Source organism: Epinephelus lanceolatus, chromosome 14 (assembly GCF_041903045.1).
Source record: "Epinephelus lanceolatus isolate andai-2023 chromosome 14, ASM4190304v1, whole genome shotgun sequence".
Lineage (NCBI taxonomy): Eukaryota > Metazoa > Chordata > Actinopteri > Perciformes > Serranidae > Epinephelus > Epinephelus lanceolatus.
Genome location: NC_135747.1, coordinates 39,928,461 through 39,952,109, shown reverse-complemented (window position 1 = coordinate 39,952,109; position 23,649 = coordinate 39,928,461). Strand labels below are relative to the sequence as shown.

General features: G+C 44.2%; 1 protein-coding gene across 1 annotated transcript; it reads right to left on the bottom strand.

Moving 5' to 3' along the window:
- Positions 1-10,602: 10,602 nt before the first annotated feature.
- Positions 10,603-21,652, bottom strand: LOC144466784 (trace amine-associated receptor 8a-like). The gene is made up of 4 exons (XM_078174201.1): positions 21,292-21,652; positions 21,122-21,170; positions 12,012-12,194; positions 10,603-11,419 (listed from the first exon to the last, which is right to left on the bottom strand). The coding sequence occupies exons 1-4, from the start codon at positions 21,650-21,652 to the stop codon at positions 10,603-10,605; spliced, it is 1,410 nt and encodes a 469-aa protein (XP_078030327.1).
- Between the last annotated feature and the right edge of the window lie 1,997 nt (positions 21,653-23,649).

Sequence of the window (23,649 nt, the reverse complement as noted above, 5' to 3'; positions counted from 1 at the left end):
AGAAATTCTACGATAAAAGAGCGAGCGCAAACAAAGAAATTCCAGCCTTGCTCCGGAGCTTGGCTCATTTGGGTTGTGATGTGTTTGTTGCCTGCGAGCACATTAAACTCAGTTGCGTCTGATTCTACGTGTCTCCAGTGATTTTTTTGATCTCTGAGTATTTGAGTTTTTGATATCTAATGGAAGAAAAAGAAAGTCCGTTTGAGAGGGGAAGAGCGAGGTCGCGAGCTAACTGGCCCAGCTCGGGACCTTGACTTTTTTGCTTCTACAGTAGTTTTTTGCCATTTTTATGTCAAATCTCTGTTTTTGACTAGGCTAGCTGTGCAGCATAAATACAATGATCTAGCCAGATTAAAACAGAGCCACCCTTGTGACACGGAAAACTTTTTAGACTCTTCAGCCTCGACATATCCCACTAACCCACTAATCTTCCTTTGCAGTACAAGCTTTACAGTACTCTGATGCCTTTTGGGAAAGTGTGTTTGTTTAGAGTTTGTGCAGTATAATACACAGAGCAGAGCGAAGGTGAAAGTGTGATAAACTGGAGGTCTCATTTCAAATGTTGAAGGATCTGCTGAAGAAATACCAGCTAGCAGTCAAAAATGCCAGGGCCCAATATTTCTCTGATCATATTAACTGTCATAACCCCAGGATACTTTTTAGTGTGTTAAACTCTGTTATCTCCCCCACCCCAGTGGTGTAGTGGAGGGTATACTCAGGTTTACGGGGTATACCCACTTCTTTTTCTATCCAGTGACAGTATACCCACCTATCAGCTAAACAGCCATTGTAATATATAGGAGAGTATGCCCACTTCGTCACTGGTAACCTACCTATCTACCTAGTAGTACACTCACCTCATCAACTACCACTACACCACTGTCCCACCCCCACCCCTTGTCTTGAAGCATCTGCCTCTAAATGTGCAGAGCAGGGCTCTCTTGATATTATACCAACCAAACTCTTCAAAGAAGTAATTAATACCATTGGTCCCAGTATTCTCTCAACTATCAATAGCTCTGTGGAAACCAGCCATGTTCCCAAATCTGTCAAACATGTGGTAGTCCAGCCACTTTTAAAAAACAGAATTTCATCTCAACTCATCCTCCTCCTCAGCCCCCATCTCCTGACTTCCTGTTGTTAGTGGGTGGCACAGTGGTGCAATGACTATAAGTCAATTTGATAATGTAGATGTCTTTAGAAGCCAACGGTTTCTAACTTGGGTTTTGAGATGGACAGTGGTTTTAAATTGTAGCGTCAAATTGGTGCAGTGGTTAAGTCCAGCTTCTTTCACCTTAGGCAGCTGGCAAAGGTTAAACCTTTTCTTGCACAACAGCACTTTGAGATAGTAACCCATGCCTTCATCACGTCCTGGCTGGATTACTGTAACGTACTTTATTTTGGAGTCAGCCAGTCTTCCCTCGCACGTCTTCAGTTGGTTCAGAACGCCACTGCTCGGCTCTTAACTGGAGCACGTAAGAGGGAACACATTACGCCCATTCTGCTCCTGGATGTTCTGAGGTCTAAGCGGAAGCTCAGAGGGGATAGAGCCTTTTCTGTAGCGGCTCTCAAATTGTAGAATGATTTACCTGTCCACATTAGACTGGCCCCCTCACTATCCGTTTTTAAAACCAGTCTTAAAACCCATTTTTACTCCTTGGCTTTTATCCCAGCGTGAGACTCTGCTCTTGTTTTACTGTTTTGTTTTTATTGTTTTTATTGTTTGTCTTATGTTTTTATTTTTGTACAGCACTTTGTTTCAGCTGTGGTTGTTCTTAAAGTGCTCTATAAATAAAGTTGAGTTGAGTTGAGTTGAGTTGAGTGGACTCTCTTATCCAGCACGTGAAATTCAAGACAGCTTGGATGGTGTAAAGTCAAATTACAACAACCTCCTGCCTCCAGTCAAAACACTGAAATTTTCCGTGCAGCCAAGGCAACACCATTCGATGAAAACTCACAAGCTTCAAAATAAAGCATAATCAGGGTCTTAAGGCTTGTCATCCGTCAGCATGATAAGAACTACCCAAAATGACAGAAACCATCTTTGGGAAAAATTTTAATGAGCTACGCTGCAGCCAGCCACCAGGGGCCAATCAAAATGTTTTGACTTCACTTTTGGGGAGCTGTCATGTTGTCCACCTTCATAAACAGTCTATGGTTGCAATGTCATAAGTAAAACAAAGAGTGAGAGGTGGTCAGGAGGTCGGGGTGGAGGATGGGTCAAACAGACACACGATTTTCAACCAGGACACTGCTGTTTGTGTCCTGTGTGAAAGTAAAAGTCCTCTTTTATGTATCTCTACTCAGCGTACTTTAATCTTTTAAGTAGTAACGTCACATTACATGAGGTACTTATGTCACTTTACAATATACTTACATCCCTTACATGTAGTTAAATGTAGTTATTTTAACACAAAACACAATCTTTTTCTAAACCTAACCAAATACTTTTGGTGCCTAAACCCAAGCATGCTGCCATCATGTAATTTCAACACCACAGGTGCCACCAGTACGTGATGCGGTGTTCAAAGATGGTGGTCATTTCACATTTTTCTGTGAGATCATGTTGCATCAGCAATTGTGGCATGAAATATTTTTTATCATTTGGTTTTGGTATTGCCTGAAACAAAGCATGCAAATACAGATCTGCCCAAGGTGTGGTTTTAGATACAAATCACATTTGTTCATGTTTTACATGTTAGCTTTTTTGTCCCATTTTGAGTTATGCATTTTTTTAATTGGACACAATTATCTCCAAATTTGCAGACATTAAGAATGCTCGCTGGTCACCTTTCTCATTGGCCTCAATAACCTAGGCTGGATTATATTTATTACTCTACATGAACACGTTTACTTACATTTTGCATCACTGACAGGTTTTGTTGTGCTGTACAGCACAGAGATGGTAAAATTACAGAGATAAAGTCTTGTATTGTGGGATTTTTGCAAAATTAGAAAAGCGCTTCATTTTTTATTCCATTGTTTTTATTTTGAGGGTACACAATACATACAGTTTACACTTAGTATTTAGACATCAAAGTACGATAACAAACAGCAGATGAACTGTGCAAACATCAATTTATAATACAATGTGACATCCACTTTGTGATCAATTCATTTGCATTCACCAACCTCCCTTGTCACATTTGTGGGATATCTGGGATATATATGACTTTTGCGCCAGCTTTTATTTTGTCTAAACTTGTCATAATTATATTTTTGTCCAAAATATGCAGCAATATGTTGTGATTCACTGGACCACAGACGATTTGTCATTTGTGCAGATCTAAACTGGACATGTAAGGGTTCTTTGTTCTTTGTTCGTCAAACAAAGAGCAGCCATTTGGCCCTTATCTCCACAGGATGCCCCACCTCAAACCTAAGTGAGAGACCAGTGTCCTGCTTTCTCACACAGTCTTTGTTTTTTCTCCTGAGCTGTTGACCAGCTCAGACGTCTCTTTCTCCTGGGCCCTTAACTGGCCCAGATGCCTTCTTCCTCTGAGTGGCCGACCAACTCGGATCCCGGCGTCTGCTCCTGAGACCTCTTGCTCTCTTTCTCCTGGACCACGACTTTCCCTCACTCATAGCAGGAGATAAACCTGGAACCAGAGAAGTTAGTGTGCAAACACAAGGTTCGCAACTACCTTTCCAGCAACAAGGTGAACCAAGTTGAGTTGCAAACCCAACATCTAGCTCTGCAAGGACCCCGCGCGACCGGCTTTCTCGGATCTGCACCTTTGGAACAAAGGACACAACAAAGACTGCACATGGAACCACAGCTCTATCCACCCCTCATCAGCCGGCTCACAAAAGCAGCCACCACAAAGCAACTCTTCCCCCATCCATTCAAGGATTGGTAATGTAACAACTGGCATAGCATTATCACAACTGCACAAGTTAAGCAAGGCTATTTAGCTTTGCCAGTTGTGATTTAATGCTGTTTATTGAGTTACTGTTGTGATTATTGCAGTCTTTTTATTGGTTGGTTGGCTTTACCAAAGCTAAGTGATGTTATATTGTTAATGCTTTTCACAGACAGAGTCTTGCATGCAACTAAACATCCACAGCACTAATCCAGACCCTTTGCAACACATATCACTCACACACTGGCTTTGAACAGGGCTACACCCAAAGAGGCAACTCAAAGTTCCTGCTTCTTTTCCTTTATCTTTGCCCTAACCACATGCTCTTCTCTCTCTCTCTCTCTCTCTCTCTCTCTGAGTGAGGAGTGAGTGCGGTGCCTGGAGTGAGATGTTTTTTTTTTTTTGGTATAATCTTTGTTTAATGTAGTATAATTTGTGGCAATAAGTTTAATAAGTTTATTGTTAGTGTTTGGGTTTTGTTTGGTGAGGTGAGAGGGGTTTCTTGGTGTGTTTTGTGCCCTCCAGCATAATCGCTGGTCGGCGTCTGACACGCCATGGTGAATGGAGATTTTTCCAGGCTGACTAGGAGGCATGGCATCAAGGTCGGTGCGGGCCTTCAGTACAATGTGGAGGAGGTCAGCCTGGCTGCTGGAGAGGTAAATTGGCCACAGCAGCGTGAAGTCGGCGGCTCGGATGAATGGTGGCGTGGTTTTGTTTCTGGATCAGGTGGAGAAGGTGAACCAGCTCATAGTGACAGGTATTTCTATCAATGAAAGCTTTGTGTCAGTGTTACCGTTAACGCAGCCAGCAACAAAGGTAATCCTGTCAAATGTCCTTCCATTCATAACAGATGCATTTCTTAGTCGAGAACTCTCTCGGCACGGGAAGATAGTTTCTCCGATTAAGATGATTCCTTCTGGGTGTAAATCGCTGTTATTGAAACATGTGGTGTCTCACAGAAGACAGCTGTATATGACTCTAAACAATCGCAATGAAGAGCTTAATTTGCGCTTCCACGTTAAAGTGGACGATTTTGACTATGTTTTGTTTGCCACCTCTTCACTGATGAAGTGTTTTGGTTGCAGTGAAGAGGGACACACTGTTAAGGCCTGTCCTAAATCGAAGAAACTGGCTCCGACTGATCCGAAGGTAGCGGATGTCCAGGCACCACGGTACAGGCTGCCGGGTCCGGAGCGCAGCGCACCGCTGAGCTGCGGCCTGGTGCCGACAAGCAGCGGGGGGCTGTTACGGAGCTAGATGGTGAGAAAGAATGTGTTGAAGATGAAAGTCAGGTCGGTGATGAGCAAGAAACAAGTGTAAATTGTGTGTGTGAGACACAAGTGAAGAGCAATGGTGAACTTGGTGAGACACAGATAGAAAAGACAGGTGAGCTTGGTGAGATGCAGGCGGAGGAGACGGGTGGGACTGGGCACGCATGGAGTGAACAGGTTGAAGATGCTTGGATGATGAAAACACCTGTTCCACGTAAATGTAGGAACAAAAATAAAAATGTGTACAGTGATGCACGGTGGAGTAGAGTGTTGTTGGACAGACAGAAAGACAGGCAGACAGGTAAAACACAAGTGCAGTCAGACAGCAGTGAGAGCGAGGAAGAGTGTGTGTCTGACAGTAGTGATGTGTCTCTTATCAAAATGACTAGTAGTCAGGAAAGAAAGGCTTACACTGCTGAAAGTATAAAATCTTTTCTTCAGGAGACAAAAAACATAAAGGGAGTTAAACTAGAGGAATATTTTCCTAACATAGAGGGTTTCTACAACTCAGCCAGATTCCATATGAGGAATAAAGAGGAATCATGTCTGACTGATCAGGATTTTTTTAGGTTAAGGAAAATTGTTTTGAAAGTGAGAAGACAACTCAGTAGTAATGAGAGTGGAGGCTCAAACTTGCACTTTGCTTAAAATGATGTTTTTATGTGTGTTTTTCCTCACATCAGCTTTGATGAGTGAATTTAGAGTTTCCATGCTCAGTTTAAATGGAGCAAGGGATGTGAGGAAAAGATCTTGTTTGTTTGAACTCATGAAACTGAAGAGCATTAATGTAATGTTTGTTCAGGAAACACACAGTAACAGTGTAAATGAGACTGACTGGAAGAGGGAATGGGATGGAGAGGTGGTTCTTAGCCATCTAAGTACAGTCAGTGGAGGAGTAGCTCTCCTTTTCTCTAAAAACTTCCTACCAAAGTCTTATGTGGTGGAAGAAGTAGTAAAGGGCAGACTGATGGTCGTTAGAACAGAGTACGAAAACTCTACTCTTGTTTTTATAAATGTCTATGCACCGAATAATGGAGCTGAAAGAGTTGTTTTCCTAAATGAAATCAGTACAGTTTTGAGCAATTGTGAGCCTGAAAAGTTTTTATTCTTGGCAGGAGACTGAGAATGAACGGCTGGATAGAAACCACATAGAGCCTCATGCTGCTTCAAAACATGTGATGAGGCAAGTGGTGGAGACACAGAATTTGACTGATGTGTGGAGAGAAATGCATGATAAAAACCGACAGTACACCTTTGTCAGCAGTAGGGAGAATTTAATTTCTGTGAGCAGATTAGATAGACTTTACTGTTTTAAACATCATTTTGGCACTTTTAAAAAGTGCCAAATACTGCCTGTAGGGTTCTCTGATCACTCTATGGTGTCTTGTAGTGTTTTTATTGCCAATGTAAAACACAAGTCTGCTTACTGGCATTTTAATACTGCCCTGCTTTCAGATGTACATTTTAAGTAAACTTTTAATGTTTTTTGGAAAGGGTTTAGAAATAGAAAAACAGATTTTGCTTCACTGAGGCAATGGTGGGATTGTGGTAAAGTGGAAATCAAGCAGCTTTGTCAACAATATACTCTCAATGTCTCTCGTGACATCACCAAGTCTATTAGAGATCTAGAGATCGGTATAGTGGAGCTGCAGGGTTCTGCGGAGTCCACAGGAAATCTAGGTTGTTTTGAGGACCTCAAATCCAAAAAAGCCTTATTGGCTGACCTGCTGTGCTGGGCTCTAAAGCACAGGGAGCATTGGTCCGGTTTCGTTTTCAGAGTGCTGCTGAGATGGACTCATCTTCCAAGTTCTTCTTCAATTTGGAAAAAAAAATGGACAGAGCAGATTCATCCATGCACTGCGTTCAAATACAAGACAGCTGCTGAATGACGCTAGTGAGATCCGGCAGAGGGCCGTGGATTTTTATTCTCACCTGTACACCACTGAGTACATTGAAGACCAGGCAGCTTTTGACTCCTTCTGTGATGGGTTGCCCAGGGTCGCAGAGGAGAGCAACAAAGAGCTGGAGGGTCCTCTGACAACTGAAGAGCTGTTTATGACATTACAAGGTATGCAGGCGGGGGGGGAGGCCCCGGAAATTGATGGACTCCCACCAGAGTTTTATAAAGAGTTCTGGCCTGAGCTGGGTGGTGACTTTTCTGAAGTTTTCACAGAGAGTTTCAAGGAGTCATTTCTGCCTCAGAGGTGCAGGAGAGCAGTTTTGACCCTATTACCGAAGAAAGGTGATCTCCAAGATATTAAGAACTGGCATCCAGTCTCGCTGTTGTGTGTGGACTACAAGATAGTGTCAAAAGCCCTGTCCAATAGACTGAAAAAGGTGATGGACCAAGTAATTCATTGGACCCAGACCTATTGTTGACAATGTGTCATTAATTAGAGATATTTTGGACGTCTCTGGTTCATTGGGTTTGGTTGTTGGTCTGATTTCTTTGGACCAAGACAAAGCATTTGACCGGGTTGAGCACCGTTACCTATGCTAGAAAGGTTCGTCCTCAGCCCTGGACTTATTGCTAAGATTAAGGGGGTTTTAAATACCTGGGGGTTTACCTGGGAGATGAGGATACTGCGAAGAAAAACTAGGAGGGAGTGGCAGAGAAAGTGGACTGGAAGTTGGCTAAGTGGAAGTGGTTGCTTCCTCAGATGTCCTATAGAGGAAGAGTGCTGATCCTTAACCATCTGGTAGCATCAACTCTCTGGCACAGGTTAGCATGTATAGAACCCCCTGCTGGCCTCTTGCAAAAAAGTACAGTCTGTCATGTTGAAATTTTTTGGGGGTCATTTACACTGGGTGCATCAAAGTGTACTTTACCTGCCGAAAGATGAAGGGGGCACGGGTTAGTACATTTAAAGAGCAGAGCAGCAGCATTCAGGTTACAGTTCATACAAAGATACCTCACAGGAAATGATGATGTGATCTGGAAGCCAGTAACAAACGTTATTTTGAGAAAAGCAGCAGGTCTAGGTTTAGATGCCTCTTTGTTTTTAATGAATTGTAACTTGATTCGTTTGTGTAAATTGCCTCCTTTCTATAAGGGACTGTTTAAAGCCTGGACTTTGTTTCAGTGGGAAAGACTGCAACCTGCGGCGGCGTTGTTCTGGTTCCTGGAGGAGCCTCTAGTCCACGGGGCCAGGCTGGACATTCAGAAGGACAGTAGACCTGGCCTCACACAGTGCTTGTGTTCAGTTGGGGCAGTTCAGCTGAAGCACAAAGTGGAGGCTGCAGGTCCCAGTTTTCACAACACAGAAGCGGTGGCTGCTCTTCTTGGCATCAAGTCATGTCGTCACACCAAAGACATTTTCAATGCCTGGACCAAAATCCTAACGAGTGATGAACTGGACATGTTCAAGGACTACTTTAATGGAACAGAGTTTCCTGATGGGGGGACCCTTTTCTGGAGCTGGTTCTCAGAATAGACCAAACTGGACTGACAGGAGAAAGGATACTGTGTGGAGAGAGAGGCGAAATGTACAAGATGAGTGTAAACCGGTGCGGAGGGTGTTTTATAAAGCACCTTTAAACAAAAGGTCCACTGATCTGCAGTGGCGACTTCTTCAGGGAGCATTGGCCATGAACACTTTTGTGTGCAAAATGAATCCCGGTGTCTGTGCTCAGTGTCCTTTCTGCCAGGGACTGTTTTCACTGTTATTTAGAATGCCACAGACTCAAAGTGTTGTTTGACTTGATTTATTTTTATGAAATGTAATGTAATCTGGTCTGGAACTGCTTTTATTTTTGGTGCAGGTTAGAGTACACGAAAGTGGCAGTTGTTAAATTTTGTGTTGGGACAGGCCAAACTGTCAATCTATAAGACAAGGAAAAATCAGATAGAGAATGTTTTGGATGAAGGGCTGCAGTCAAAGTTTGTTTCCTTGGTGAAGGCCAGAATCAGAGTTGATTTTAAATTTTATTCACTTATGAAAAGGAGTTTGTGGCTCAGTGGTGCTTCACATGTGCTCTGTGTAGTGTGATTGAGGGGGCACTGGTTTTTAATCACTCTCTAGAATGATCTGAGAGGTTAGGTGTTTGTCCTGTGTTTTTTTCTACATCTGTTTTAAGATGGTTGTGTCATGTTGACTTTGATTTTTTATTGATAAATTAATAAATAAAATAATAAATAAAATTCTCTTTCACTCACTCACTCACTCACTCACACACACATACACACACTTGCTTGTATAAAGTTAGTTTGTTAGAATTTGTGTGTTTTGTTGTTTTCCTTCCTTTATGAATAAATATATTTTGGAATCATACCTTCTGTCTGTTTAATATTGCACAAGAGTGAATGAAAAGTCAACCTCTGCTATGTCAAGAACTCTGAAATCCTTCAGGCTTTACTATTAATTTTTGTTATGGTTATTAACTTAGTTATTAATCAAAGTTTCCACTTGATAGCTTAGTGAACTTTATGAGACTGATATCTTTATCTGGCGATCATTTTTTCCTTTTCGGGAATGGTGCCCGAAGAGGTGATTCATGTGAATTAAGTCACATTATTTAACATGATTGATAATTATCATTAATAATTATTAATTATTTCCAGTAGCAGTTTTTATACCTTAATTGGAGATCTATTGCAAGGTCAGGCACATGTAAAGGCTAACCCCCAGTTTCCACCAGATGCGTGTTGGTTGTGTCTGCACTCCGGCACGGCAGCGGAGCCCATAGGATTTAATTCTTGTCAATGTGTGTGTTTCCACCGGCTGCAGCTGTGCTGCATTCCAGCTCCGTCTCAGCTGCGGCGCTCCGGAGCCCTCCGCAACAGATACGCAGGACTTCTATTTTTGCCGGCCACCGGAGCACAACGCAGCAATTCAGCACAGAGCAGATCGTGCGGGGCAGGAAGTCGTGCACAGAAACAAAATAAAACATCCGGTTAATTTTCAAAATAAAATACACAGTGTTCACGGCGGATCATATTTCCCTGCACTATACCTTGAAAACTACATAATGGGCAGAGGCAGGCCTGAAGTCAACAGGTCAGAGGCTTTCAGACATCATTTCACCCTGTTGACACCATGGATGAGGAGATACTAATCATGGAGGTGCACCGAGATGTCTTCCAGCAGAGCTGCACCACTCCGCACAGCAAACGCAGCCGGTGGGTGTTGACGGACGGCGGAGTACGTAGCAGATAACCAGCGCTGCCGTTCTGCAACGGACATGCATCCAGTGGAATTCTGGCTTAAGTCCCAAAAAATGGTGCTGCCTCGATGAGTCATAGATCCCAACATTAGGTGTCCCCATGTGATGCATAGATTTGTTGTAGATTTCCGCATCACAGCAAGTTGGAATCCTTACATGAAACTGACACCGAGTAGAGCAATGCACAATTTTCTCATATACTGCTTATATACAGTACTATATACAGAGATTTTACTTCAATTTTTGTGATTTTCAAATCAAAACCTTGGTGGAGCAGGCCTCATTTCAGTCACTCCACAGCCTCTCTACAGTATGTTGGTCTCACAGGAGCCAGGCTGCAGAATCTGAAGACTGACAATGAGTTTAACTGCTTTTCTAAACCAGGAATAAAACAAGGCATAGATCAAGGGGTTAAGACATGAGTTAAAACAGAACAGATAAAATACAAATGATGCAGATGGAGAACTGACCATGGCATCACCTGCAAGAGTGACACAGTAAAATGGGCAGAAACATATTAGAAACACAGCTACAAGAACACCAAGAGTCCTGGCTGCTTTCAGCTCAGATTTCTTTGTTTGTTGATTCACTGAAAGCTGGAGAGTGACAGCTGTGATGTGAGAGCGCATGGCACGAGCCTGAGACACAGCCACAACAAATACTCTCATGTACAGAACGACAATGACAGAAATGGGAACAATAAAGGTTACAACGAGATCAATAGCTCCTGCAGTGTGGTTAATGACAATCACACACTCTCCATGGCAGGAATTATACCTGCCTGGTTGAGTCAGGTCATCCTTTAACAAGAGACTGCTGTAAGAAACAACACAGAGCCAACACAGACACACACACAGTTTAACTCTTTTCACAGTGACTCTGGTGGTGTAATGCAGAGGGTCACAAATAGCCACATAGCGGTCGACTGATATGAGCACCATGTCTCCTATGGAAGAAGACGTAATGATGAAGGACACATAATAATAGAGCAAACACATGAGGTCACCAAGAAACCAGCAGGCTGTTTTTCGGAAGACTTCTCCTGGTAGCACCAGGAGGCCCACGAGAAAGTCTGAGACAGCCAGAGAGAGGAGGAGGATGTTGGTGGGTGTGTGGAGCTGCCTGGAGAGAAAGAAGAAAAACTCATAAACCCAACAAGTCCTCAGATCTAAATGACAAAACAGATAAAACAAGTGTAAAAAAAGGTCTATAATGGAATGTTTTCTGATCAGCAACATCTGTAGTTATAATTAACAGTCAGCAAGACAAAGTACAAGTCCAAGGTGCAACATTATTCAGTACCAACTCAAAGACAGTTCTTCTAATCTACAGTAGCTGTTGACATTTTTAAGTTAATCTTTGCCTGAAGTGGGAGACTGAGATGATGACAAGGAGGTTAAGAGCCACAGTGAAAACATGAACTCACCACGTCCCCAAATCTAAATGACTAAAACAGTTGTAAAAAAAAAAAAAAAAAAAAAACATATAATGAAATGTTTTCTGATCGACAACATCTGCAGTTTCAATATGGTTAAATGTGGACATCTAACTGCAATATCTGGTGTCAAAATCACAGTTAAGTTTGTGCAAAAGGGCAGAATACAAGTCAAATGTGTCTTAAATACATTTCCAGGGTGCAATATTATTCAGTACCAACTCAAAGACAGTTCTTCTAATCTACAGAAGCTGTTCACATTTTTAAGTTAATCTTTGCCTGAAGTGGGAGACTGAGATGATGACAAGGAGGTTAAGAGCCACAGTGAGCAGAGAGATAAAGTACAGCACAATGTTAAGGAGCACAAAGTTGGCCCAAGGAGAGGTGGGCTTTCTGCAGGAGGTGTTGAGCAGTTGTGGAAAGCAGAGCTCCTCCATCTTCAGAGAGCTGCAGCTCTGGCAGCTTCCTCAACAAATCTGAGTCATATAACCAAATGAGCTCTTATGTTTTCGAAATTCCTCTCCACCTTTTTCTCTCGGTCTCTGTTGGACTCAGATGCCCCGCCTCCCTCACTCTGCACATCATCTTCATCACTTTTACTGGAACCCAGTGTTTCTGCTCTATGTCAGTCTCTGCTCTTGTTTTCTTTACCTTGTCTTACCTCTTTGCCCTGTTTTAAGTCACCTAAGCAGACCATCAACAGGAAGTTATGGAACAGCCCTTACTGATTGACTGACTGTGCCACACAGCACAGGTGCCAGTGCAGAGGGCTCAAGGAAAAATATTAATATTATTGCCCAGCGAAAGAGACGAGCCTAGCTCAACTGTTGTGGCAACACAATGCGCAAGCTCACATTCCTGGTGGACTGCACTGAAATGTGACAGGCTGTTCTCATGCACTGTTTGTACGAACTCATTAATAACATGGTAAACCATTAATGTGCTACCTGTGATTTTAAAGAAGGCTTCTTTTAGAGCCAGCATGAAGAAATGGACCAGAGTATAGTGAGAGTAACAACAACCTCACATATAAATTGACACAATATTCTTGCTCAGATTTTCTGTAACACCCATAGTTGCCATGGCGGAAAAAAAAGCAATATATACAGTCAGCACTTCTGTCATTGCATAGCTTCATTCAGTGGCATCACTGATATAAAGTTAACATTGTGGCTGTCAAGTCTGCAATTATTACATGTGTGACGACCCCTCCACTCCTCTGCGTGGTGCTGGTGTACTGTGTGCTGTTGTCTTCCTGGCAGGTTCTGGTCCGAGGCGGGGTCGTCGTCATCAGGTGATGAGCTGCACCTGGGCCTGGTGATGTGCTCGACCATATATCCCTCCTTCCTAAGATACCTCGTGGCCACCGCTGAAGCTACACACGTTCCTTCCGTGGGGCATGGGGGTGCTCCTGCACCGCTGGTGTCTGAAATGGACCTTTTAACACATGTTCCCTCAGCTGAGGATCTGTACTGCTCATAGATTGACTATTTAATACAGAGAGACTATTTCCAAAAGGGTTGGGTAGTTTTTTGCCATTTTTATGTCAAATCTCTGTTTTTGACTAGGCTAGCTGTGCAGCATAAATACAATGATCTAGCCAGATTAAAACAGAGCCACCCTTGTGACACGGAAAACTTTTTAGACTCTTCAGCCTCGACATATCCCACTAACCCACTAATCTTCCTTTGCAGTACAAGCTTTACAGTACTCTGATGCCTTTTGGGAAAGTGTGTTTGTTCAGAGTTTGTGCAGTATAATAAGCTAAACAGCCATTGTAATATGTAGGAGAGTATGCCCACTTCGTCATTGGTAACCTACCTATCTACCTAGTAGTACACCCACCTCATCGACTACCACTACACCACTGTCCCACCCCCACCCCTTGTCTCGAAGCATCTGCCTCTAAATGTGAGGATTTTCTAAATTTGTTTAGAGACAAAGTAATGAACATCAGAGCTGCTATTTCTCCACCTGCAAATAGGCTATCTGTCTCCACTGAAAACACCGCCAGTTTTAATTCCTTCCACTCCATCACTTTACCAGAGCTTCATATTATTTCCACTATGAAAACGTCCACATTGGTTGGTATAATATCAAGAGACGCTCTCTTGATATTATACCAACCAAAGTCTTCAAAGAAGTAATTAACACCATTGGTCCCAGTATTCTCTCAATTATCAATAACTCTCTGGAAACCAGCCATGTTCCCAAATCTGTCAAACATGTGGTAGTCCAGCCACTTTAAAAAAAAACAGAATCTCATCTCAACTCATTCTCTTCCTCAGCCCCCATCTCCTGTGGTGTTCCCCAAGGTTCCATACTTGGTCCAATCCTCTTCTCTATCTATTTGCTCCCACTAGGCCACATTATCCAAAAGCACAACATTTCTTTCCACTGTTATGCGGACGATACTCAGATCTACCTCCCCCTAGAGCCAAACAACTATAATAAACTAACCAACCTCAATAACTGTCTTCATGATATCAAATCCTGGATGGCAGCAAACTTTCTCCAGCTCAATGACAATAAAACAGAAGTTATTATATTTGGACCACAGCATCTGACCAACATTATCCCCTCTCACCTCAGCCCATTAGCTCCCTCTGTCAAATCTCATGCAAAAAATCTTATCATCTTCAACACGGCATTAAAATTTGACAAACAAATCAATCAGGTAGTTAAAGTAAGTTTCATGCAGCTCTGCACCATATCCACACTCAGATCATTTCTCTGTATTTCTGACCTGGAGAAAGTCATCCATGCCTTCATATCCTCCCGCTCTGACTACTGTAACTCACTACAGTATACTTTGATATCAATCAGTCCTCCTTGTCCCATCTTCAACTTGTCCAGAATGAAGCAGCCAGAGGTTTGACAAGGTCAAAGAAGAGGGAACACATCACCCCCATTCTTGCCTCACTACATTGGCTGCCTGTTAGCTGCAGGATTGATTTTAAAATTCTGATGCTTGCATATAAGGCGCTTAATGGTCTCGCCCCCTACTACTTAACAGAACTCTTGTCCCCATATCACACAGCCAGGGAGCAGAGCATGTGAGCGGAGCGGGTGAAAATTAGCCGCTCCTCGCTCAACACAAAATCCTTCTGCTCCCCGCTCCGCTCACATGCTCTGCCAGGGAGCTAAGATCCTCTGATCAAAGGTTTTTATCAGTCCTGGGATCTAGGACTAAGTGTTATGGGGACAGGAGTTTCTCTATCGCTGCCCCAAAACTGTGGAATTCTCTTCCTCCTCCCATCCAATTCTCTCCCACCACTGAGATTTTTAAGAGTCATTTACCTGTATTGTGCTTTTATTACTACTATTATCCTTATCAGGATTTTATTGCACCTTACTCTAATTGTACTATTATCTTTGATTGTCTATTCTTTTTCTCTTGTTTGTTCTCTTCTTTTACTTTTTGTTTTCCTCTGTGTATGATGCTGAGCACTTTGGATCAACGGTGTTGTTTGTAAAGTGCTATATAAATGAAGTTGAGTTGAATAGAGGTGTTAAATACACAGGATTGTGTCTGTTTTTGATTTGATGCACTACTGTCTGTATGTATTCTTGTGCTTTTAATGAATTAAATATTCATTTATTTACTTTTGTTCCTGTTCATACCAAACCAAGACTTCGCAACTGGGTATGAACGCAACCATGACTTTTGTGTGCTCACTTTTTATCACTTTATGTATGTATTTATTTATTTATTTATTTATTAATAAAAAACAAAAAAGATTCCGGAGCCCTAATAGACCCAGCCAATCGGCACACATTTGCAGCCCATACCCAGTCCGACCTGTTGGGCTTTTAAAGGGATAGTGCACCCAAAAATGAAAATTCTGCCATTATCTACTCACCCATATGCCAATGGAGGCCCTGCTCACATCCCTTGCGGAGATCGGCGGGCGGAGCGGCCAGCCCACCTAATGGCAGACGGCGCCCCAGACTAACGTCCAAGAACACAAAATTGAATCCACAAAGTATCTCCATACTGTTCATCCGTAGTGATCCAAGTGTGCTGCAACCACGACATAAAGAGTTGTTTGGAAAAACGTCATATGAACTCTGTTTTTAGCCTCACTGTAGCCTGTAGCTCTGACTGCTTCTCTGTGCTCCGCGTTCACATGTGCGCGCCTGCGCAACACCAGCGAAAGCACGAGCTTTGCTCACCCGTGTTTACATCACGTGGCACGTGCACCGCAGGGAGAGACAACGGTAGCCACAGTCGCTAAAAGATAATTTGCACTATGGTCTTTTAGCAAAGTACAGCCCAACATGTCTGAAGACTTTGAAACTGAGGAGGATATGCACTGTTTGTACGAACTCATTAATAATATGGTAAACCATTAATGTGCTACCTGTGATTTTAAAGAAGGCTTCTTTTAGAGCCAGCATGAAGAAATGGACCAGAGTATAGTGAAAGTAACAACAACCTCACAAATAAATGGACACAATATTCTTGCTCAGATTTTCTGTAACACCCATAGTTGCCATGGCGGGAAAAAAAAAAAGCAATATATACAGTAAGCACTTCTGTCATTGCATAGCTTCATTCAGTGGCATCACTGATATAAAGTTAACGTATATACATACAGTACAGGCCAAAAGTTTGGACACACCTTCTCATTCAATGCGTTTTCTTTATTTTCATGACTATTTACATTGTAGATTCTCACTGAAGGCATCAAAACTATGAATGAACACATGTGGAGTTATGTACTTAACAAAAAAAGGTGAAATAACTGAAAACATGTTTTATATTCTAGTTTCTTCAAAATAGCCACCCTTTGCTCTGATTACTGCTTTGCACACTCTTGGCATTCTCTCCATGAGCTTCAAGAGGTAGTCACCTGAAATGGTTTTCCAACAGTCTTGGAGGAGTTCCCAGAGGTGTTTAGCACTTGTTGGCCCCTTTGCCTTCACTCTGCAGTCCAGCTCACCCCAAACCATCTCGATTGGGTTCAGGTCCGGTGACTGTGGAGGCCAGGTGACTCCATCACTCTCCTTCTTGGTCAAATAGCCCTTACACAGCCTGGAGGTGTGTTTGGGGTCATTGTCCTGTTGAAAAATAAATGATCGTCCAACTAAACGCAAACCGGATGGGATGGCATGTCGCTGCAGGATGCTGTGGTAGCCATGCTGGTTCAGTGTGCCTTCAATTTTGAATAAATCCCCAACAGTGTCACCAGCAAAACACCCCCACACCATCACACCTCCTCCTCCATGCTTCACAGTGGGAACCAGGCATGTGGAATCCATCCGTTCACCTTTTCTGCGTCTCACAAAGACACGGCGGTTGGAACCAAAGATCTCAAATTTGGACTCATCAGACCAAAGCACAGATTTCCACTGGTCTAATGTCCATTCCTTGTGTTTCTTGGCCCAAACAAATCTCTTCTGCTTGTTGCCTCTCCTTAGCAGTGGTTTCCTAGCAGCTATTTGACCATGAAGGCCTGATTCGCGCAGTCTCCTCTTAACAGTTGTTCTAGAGATGGGTCTGCTGCTAGAACTCTGTGTGGCATTCATCTGGTCTCTGATCTGAGCTGCTGTTAACTTGCGATTTCTGAGGCTGGTGACTCGGATGAACTTATCCTCAGAAGCAGAGGTGACTCTTGGTCTTCCTTTCCTGGGTCGGTCCTCATGTGTGCCAGTTTCGTTGTAGCGCTTGATGGTTTTTGCGACTCCACTTGGGGACACATTTAAAGTTTTTGCAATTTTCCGGACTGACTGACCTTCATTTCTTAAAGTAATGATGGCCACTCGTTTTTCTTTAGTTAGCTGATTGGTTCTTGCCATAATATGAATTTTAACAGTTGTCCAATAGGGCTGTCGGCTGTGTATTAACCTGACTTCTGCACAACACAACTGATGGTCCCAACCCCATTGATAAAGCAAGAAATTCCACTAATTAACCCTGATAAGGCACACCTGTGAAGTGGAAACCATTTCAGGTGACTACCTCTTGAAGCTCATGGAGAGAATGCCAAGAGTGTGCAAAGCAGTAATCAGAGCAAAGGGTGGCTATTTTGAAGAAATTAGAATATAAAACATGTTTTCAGTTATTTCACCTTTTTTTGTTAAGTACATAACTCCACATGTGTTCATTCATAGTTTTGATGCCTTCAGTGAGAATCTACAATGTAAATAGTCATGAAAATAAAGAAAACGCATTGAATGAGAAGGTGTGTCCAAACTTTTGGCCTGTACTGTAGGTATATACGTGATTGACTTACCAGTGCTGATTCACCTGCAGCAGGCCCGTTTCGGGCCCTTGGTGGTAAGTCTTCCAACTGAGATACTCCACTATTTCTCTGAGCTGAAATCTGTTTTTTCACCACTGCGGGCTCCTGACAGAGCACTGGCGTGTACGTTTTTCAAACTCTTCACTGCTCCCTGTACTCGGACAGTCACTTCAGCATATCTCCTGGACTATCTTTTGTGCACTTGTTTGCTGGCCTGTTCCTTCATTTTTCATCTGTTTCAGCTCCACTGATGGCTCCTACAGCAGAGATCATGGAACTAAAAACTGAACTCTGGTCCATAGAGGGGCTCATGGAGGATCTCCTACAGTGGCAGTCTGTGTTGTGTTCCCGGCTGGCATCGCTCGAGCCTGTGGACACCCAGCGGTCCTTGATTTCAGATACAGCGGCGGCTCCCTCTGATGTTCCCAGTTTAGACTCCACTCTCTGAGTGTTTCAGTCGACTGTACAGCCTCCATCAATGGTTAGGCAACTTTTGCTCAGCCACAGGTTTTGATTTCATTTCAAATTTTGATTCATTCTGGTGTAACTCATATCTGTATAGAGCAGATGGTGTGCACCTTAATAGAAGGAGTACCAAACTGCTCACAGACAATCTTATCAGATTTATAGCCTTTGGCATGAAGCATTGACATGCATCACGGCAAGACCCAATTCAGACCACCACTGTACCCAGCTCTTTTGGTGTGGGTCCTGCTGTAGCTGTCTGCCCCTTCTCTATACCTCCCTCTGACTCCCCTTGTTGTTCATATCGGCCAATAAACTATTCTACTTAGGTCTCTGCTGCGAATGTATACAATATTCAGACTGTAATATCTGCAAGAATCCCCAAATCTGGGCACCGCAGAGGGTCGAACCCTCGTCACCCACGTCCGCTTTGTCACATCTCTTCTGATGTTACTGTTTGTTCATCCTCCACCCCCATCAAGATGGCTCTCCTGAAAGCTCGCTCCATTACCAATAAGGCTTCACTTCTCAATGACTTGTTCGCCAGTAAGAAAATGCACTTTCTTTTCATTACTGAAACATGGCAGCAGGATTTGGAATATTTTCATCTTAATGAACTCTGCCCTACGGACTGCAGTTATATTAGCTCACCACGGCTGACAGGCCGTGGTGGTGGGCTTGCTATTGTGTTTAAGAACTGTTTTGGCTGCCGGCCTGTCAACACTGATGCTTTCCCCTCTTTTGAAATGCAGATGGCTAAAATTGGGAACCTTAATCCGATCTATTATATTTTAATTTATCGCCCTCCGGGCCCTCCTGGGCCATTCCTGTCTGAGTTCACTGAATTTTTATCTACCATTTTAAAGCTTGATAAAATATTAATCTTTGGTGATTTTAACCTGCACATTGATGATTCGTCCTCTCTCGCTGCTTCTGACTTCCTGGAGATTACAGAGTCTTTTAATTTCAAGCAGCATGTTTCTGGTCCAACACACTCTGCTGGTCACACCCTGGACTTGATTTTCTCCCATGGTCTTAATATTGATAATGTTTGCCTAGAAGACTTCCCCCTCACTATCTGCTTGCCTTGTTCTGTTTTGTTTTTTATTTTTATTGGAAATCACTTTGTGACTTGAGGCCCGTTTCCACCACAGGAACTTCGGGGTAATTTTACAGGACCGGGCCGTTGGTGCGTGTCTCCACCGCAGGAACCACCCCCGAAGGACAGAGTTCTGGAACTTTTACGGGGGCTGAACAAGTCCCTGCCTCGGGGTAGGTACTCAGAACGGCCCCGAAAGACTTCTGGCTGGGGCTTGGGGATTACTTGGTGCTGATTGGATATACTCAAGGAGGGATGTGACGTCAACAGAAAGCAACAAAATAGCTGGCATTTTTAAAACTCAGCAGACGAGAGTTACCACTACACCTCTGGCCCACCCCCACCCTTTGTCTCCAAGCATCTGCCTCTAAATGTGATGATTTTCTAAATTTCTTTAGAGACAAAGTAATGAACATCAGAGCTACTATTTCTCCACCTGCAAATAGGCTATCCGTCTCCACTGAAAACACCAGCAGTTTTAATTCCTTACACTCCATCACTTTACAAGAGCTTCATCATATTATTTCCACTATGAAAACCTCCACATTGGTTGGTATAATATCAAGAGAGCAGGGCTCTCTTGATATTATACCAACCAAACTCCTCAAAGAAGTAATTAACACCATCGGTCCCAGTATTCTCTCAACCAACCTGATCTCACAGAAATACGTGAAATGACCACGACCTCTTAACACCGCATTCTGTGGTGGCAGCACGTAATGGGTTGAAATAATTACGTGCCGGTACCACGAAAACAATGCCAATGTAAAGTCAATTAGGATCCTTTTTTGTGGTGTCCACACGAATTCCCTGATTCAATAATGTCACGTCAACCTCGTTTTTCCTCAATGATATCTTTAACATTCCTGTATACACACAAAAACATGGAAGTGTCCTTGATAACACAACAATATGACAGGTTAATGTCAAGGCCATAAAATAAAATAAATGTATTTTGCCAACTTTTGATAGCGTAGGGCTTTAAGAGCATTGTGCTGTGGGCGGATGGGGCGCATTCCACTACTGTTTTGTAGCTGCTGTCTGCCGTCTGTGGGCTTCATTCCATTTCAGATTGTCATCCGTCTGCCGTAACTGAATCCAAACGCCACTAATAAATAAATAAATAAATAAATAAATAAATAAATAAATAAGAAGAAAAAAATAAGGCTGAGCATGGAAGAACCAGAGAGAAAACACCATCACATGGAGCCGTCCGCCCCTGGCAACCCGGCCACAGAACCAGTTTACAGAAAAAGTTTATTAAGTTTATTATTGTTTATTACAAAAAAGCCGCTAAACACAAAAACGTCTGCAGGGAGAAATCAGCTGCCCGGTGGTGGCTGGAGGCGAGGGCTCCGGAGAACGAAAGGCGGCGAGGCAGTATACTACAAAGAACAAAAGCACAAGTCAGTGGGATTGGTCCATGAGAGAAAAAGGCAAAAAATACTCATGAGATGATAAAGGCTCCAAAGAGAGACGCACTACCGAATGAGACGGAATTATCTGGCAAAAGGTGAAGTCAAAGCCGGCTTTATAGCAAGGTTGACAAGGTGAGATGGAAACCAGGTGTGCCTCACCACCTGTGGTGGAAAAGTAGGTCAGCCCCGCCTCCTCCACACACCAGCCCTGCAGGTCCAGGAAGGACAGGAAAACAAACAGAAAAACACAAGAGCCGCCACCAAAACATGCATCAAAAGCAGACCATAACAGTACCCCCCCCTCTAACGGACGCCACCTGGCGTCCTACCAGGCTTGTTGGGAAACCTTTCATAAAAATCAGACAATAAGTGAGTGTCCAAAATCAGAGACTTGGACAACCAGGAGCGCTCCTCGGGGCCGTATCCCTCCCAGTCAACGAGGTACTGGTAACCTCGGCCACACCTGCGGACATCCAAAATGCGGTTGACAATGTATGCCAGGTGACCATCAATGAGACAGGGGGGTGGAGGGGGATCAGCAGGAGGTTGTAGGGGACTGTCAACCACCGGTTTCAGGAGCGAGACGTGGAACACGGGGTGAACCTTGAGAGCTGCTGGAAGCTTTACTCGGACGGCACTGGGATTGATGACCCGCTCCACCGGGTAGGGTCCGATGAACCTGGGGGCCATTTTTCTAGAATCCGTCTGGAGAGGAAGGTCCCATGACGACAACGAGACATGTTGCCCGACCTTCTTTCTGAAGCCGGTGTGTGATGAGGTGGATGGCTTCCCGCCAGATCCGGCGGGCTCGACGGAACTGGGCCTGGACCGAAGGGACCGCTACCTCCAGTTCCTGGCTGGGAAATAGGGGAGGTTGAAAGCCGTGGGTCACCATGAAAGGTGACATACCTGTCACAGAGCTGACCGAGCTGAGCCGAGTTGTGGGCATATTCCACCCACGGTAGGTGGGAGCACCAGGAGGCTGGGAGACGGCAAGCCACACACCTCAACGCAGACTCCAGGTCCTGGTTGGCTAGCTCCGTCTGACCGTTGGACTGTGGGTGGTACCCTGATGAGAGGCTGGTCGTGGTGCCCAAAGTGTGACAGAAAGCCTTCCATACCTGCGAGGTGAACTGGGGGCCTCTGTCAGAGACGATGTCCTGGGGCATGCCGTGAAGACGAAAGATGTGTTGCATGAGCAGGTTGGTCATTTCCAAGGCTGACGGGAGCTTGGGGAGAGGGACAACATGAACCGCCTTGGAAAAACAGTCCACTATGGTGAGTATTGTGGTGTTTCCCTCTGAAGGTGGGACTCCGGTGACGAAGTCGACTGCTATGTGGGACCAGTGGCGGTGAGGAACAGGCAAGGGGAACAGGAGACCAGCAGGGGCGCGATGAGAAGACTTGTTTCGGGCGCAGACCGGGCAGGCAGCGATGAACTCTCTGGTGTCTGCAGTCATAGAAGGCCACCAAAACTGCTGGCGAAGTAGGGAGAGGGTCCGATGGACCCCGGGATGACATGCCATGCGAGAGGAGTGCCCCCACTGGAGCACTGGGGATCTTGCAGGCGGGGAACGAACGATCGGCCAGCAGGACATTCATTGGGGGCTGGGTGGTTCTTAAGCGCATCCTGGACTGTCTGTTCCACCTCCCACCGGACCACTCCCACCACGCAGGATGAGGGAAGAATGGTCTGCTGTGTCTTCCTCCGTGGGAGTGAACTGACGTGAGAGTGCGTCTGGGTTCTGGTTTTTGGACCCCGGCCGATAGGTGAGTGTGAGGTTGAACCTGCCCAGAAAAAGAGCCCACCGAGCCTGACGGGGGTTCAGCCGGCGTGCAGAGCGAAGATAGGACAGGTTTTTGTGGTCCGTCCAGACGACGAAGGGATGAGCAGCTCCCTCCAGCCAGTGCCGCCACTCCTGAAGAGCCAGGACCACCGCCAGCAACTCTCGGTTCCCCACATCATAATTTCGCTCAGCAGGAGTGAGGCGGCGGGAGAAAAAAGCACATGGGTGGAGTTTTTGGTCTGCAGGCAAGCGCTGGGAGAGAACGGCCCCTACCCCTGAATCGGAGGCATCCACCTCAACCACAGACTGCAGCTTGGGATCTGGGTGAATCAACACAGGTGCATTAGTAAACATTCCTTTCAGTTTATCAAAAGCGCTCTGTGCAGCAACAAACCATTCAAAAGACTTTTTAACCGAGGTTAACTGGGTGAGAGGGGCAGCGATGTGGCTGTAGTTCCTTATGAACCTCCTGTAAAAATTTGCAAAGCCCAAAAGTCTCTGTAGCTGCTTACGTGTAGAAGGAACCGGCCACTCCTCCACTGATTTAACCTTAGCGGGGTCTGGTCTGAGCTACCCCTTCTCCACCACGTTGTCTAGAAAGTCAACTGAAGAGACATGAAATTCACATTTTTCAGCTTTTACAAACAGTTTGTTGTCCAAGAGTCTTTTGAGGACCTCCCGCTCACATGTTCCTCAGGAGTCTGCGAGAAAATCAAAATGTCATTGAGATACACAAACACAGTTTTGTTTAACAGATCTCTCAAATCATTCACCAGAGTCTGAAAAACTGCAGGTGCATTAGTTAAGCCAAAAGGCATGACTAAGTACTCAAAATGTCCTAGATGTGTATTGAATGCAGTTTTCCACTCGTCACCCTCTCTGATTCTGACCAGATGATAT

What these genes read in the sequence shown, in the direction of transcription:
- LOC144466784 (XM_078174201.1), bottom strand. Translation starts at nt 21,652, where the DNA reads ATGGCCCCCAGGTTCATCGGACCCTACCCGGTGGAGCGGGTCATCAAT. An exon ending in AAGGTTTCCCAACAAGCCTG is followed by an intron (nt 21,171 to 21,291) that starts GTAGGACGCCAG and finishes CTGGACCTGCAG; the next exon opens with GGCTGGTGTGTGGAGGAGGC. An exon ending in CTACTTTTCCACCACAGGTG is followed by an intron (nt 12,195 to 21,121) that starts GTGAGGCACACC and finishes TTGTTGAGGAAG; the next exon opens with CTGCCAGAGCTGCAGCTCTC.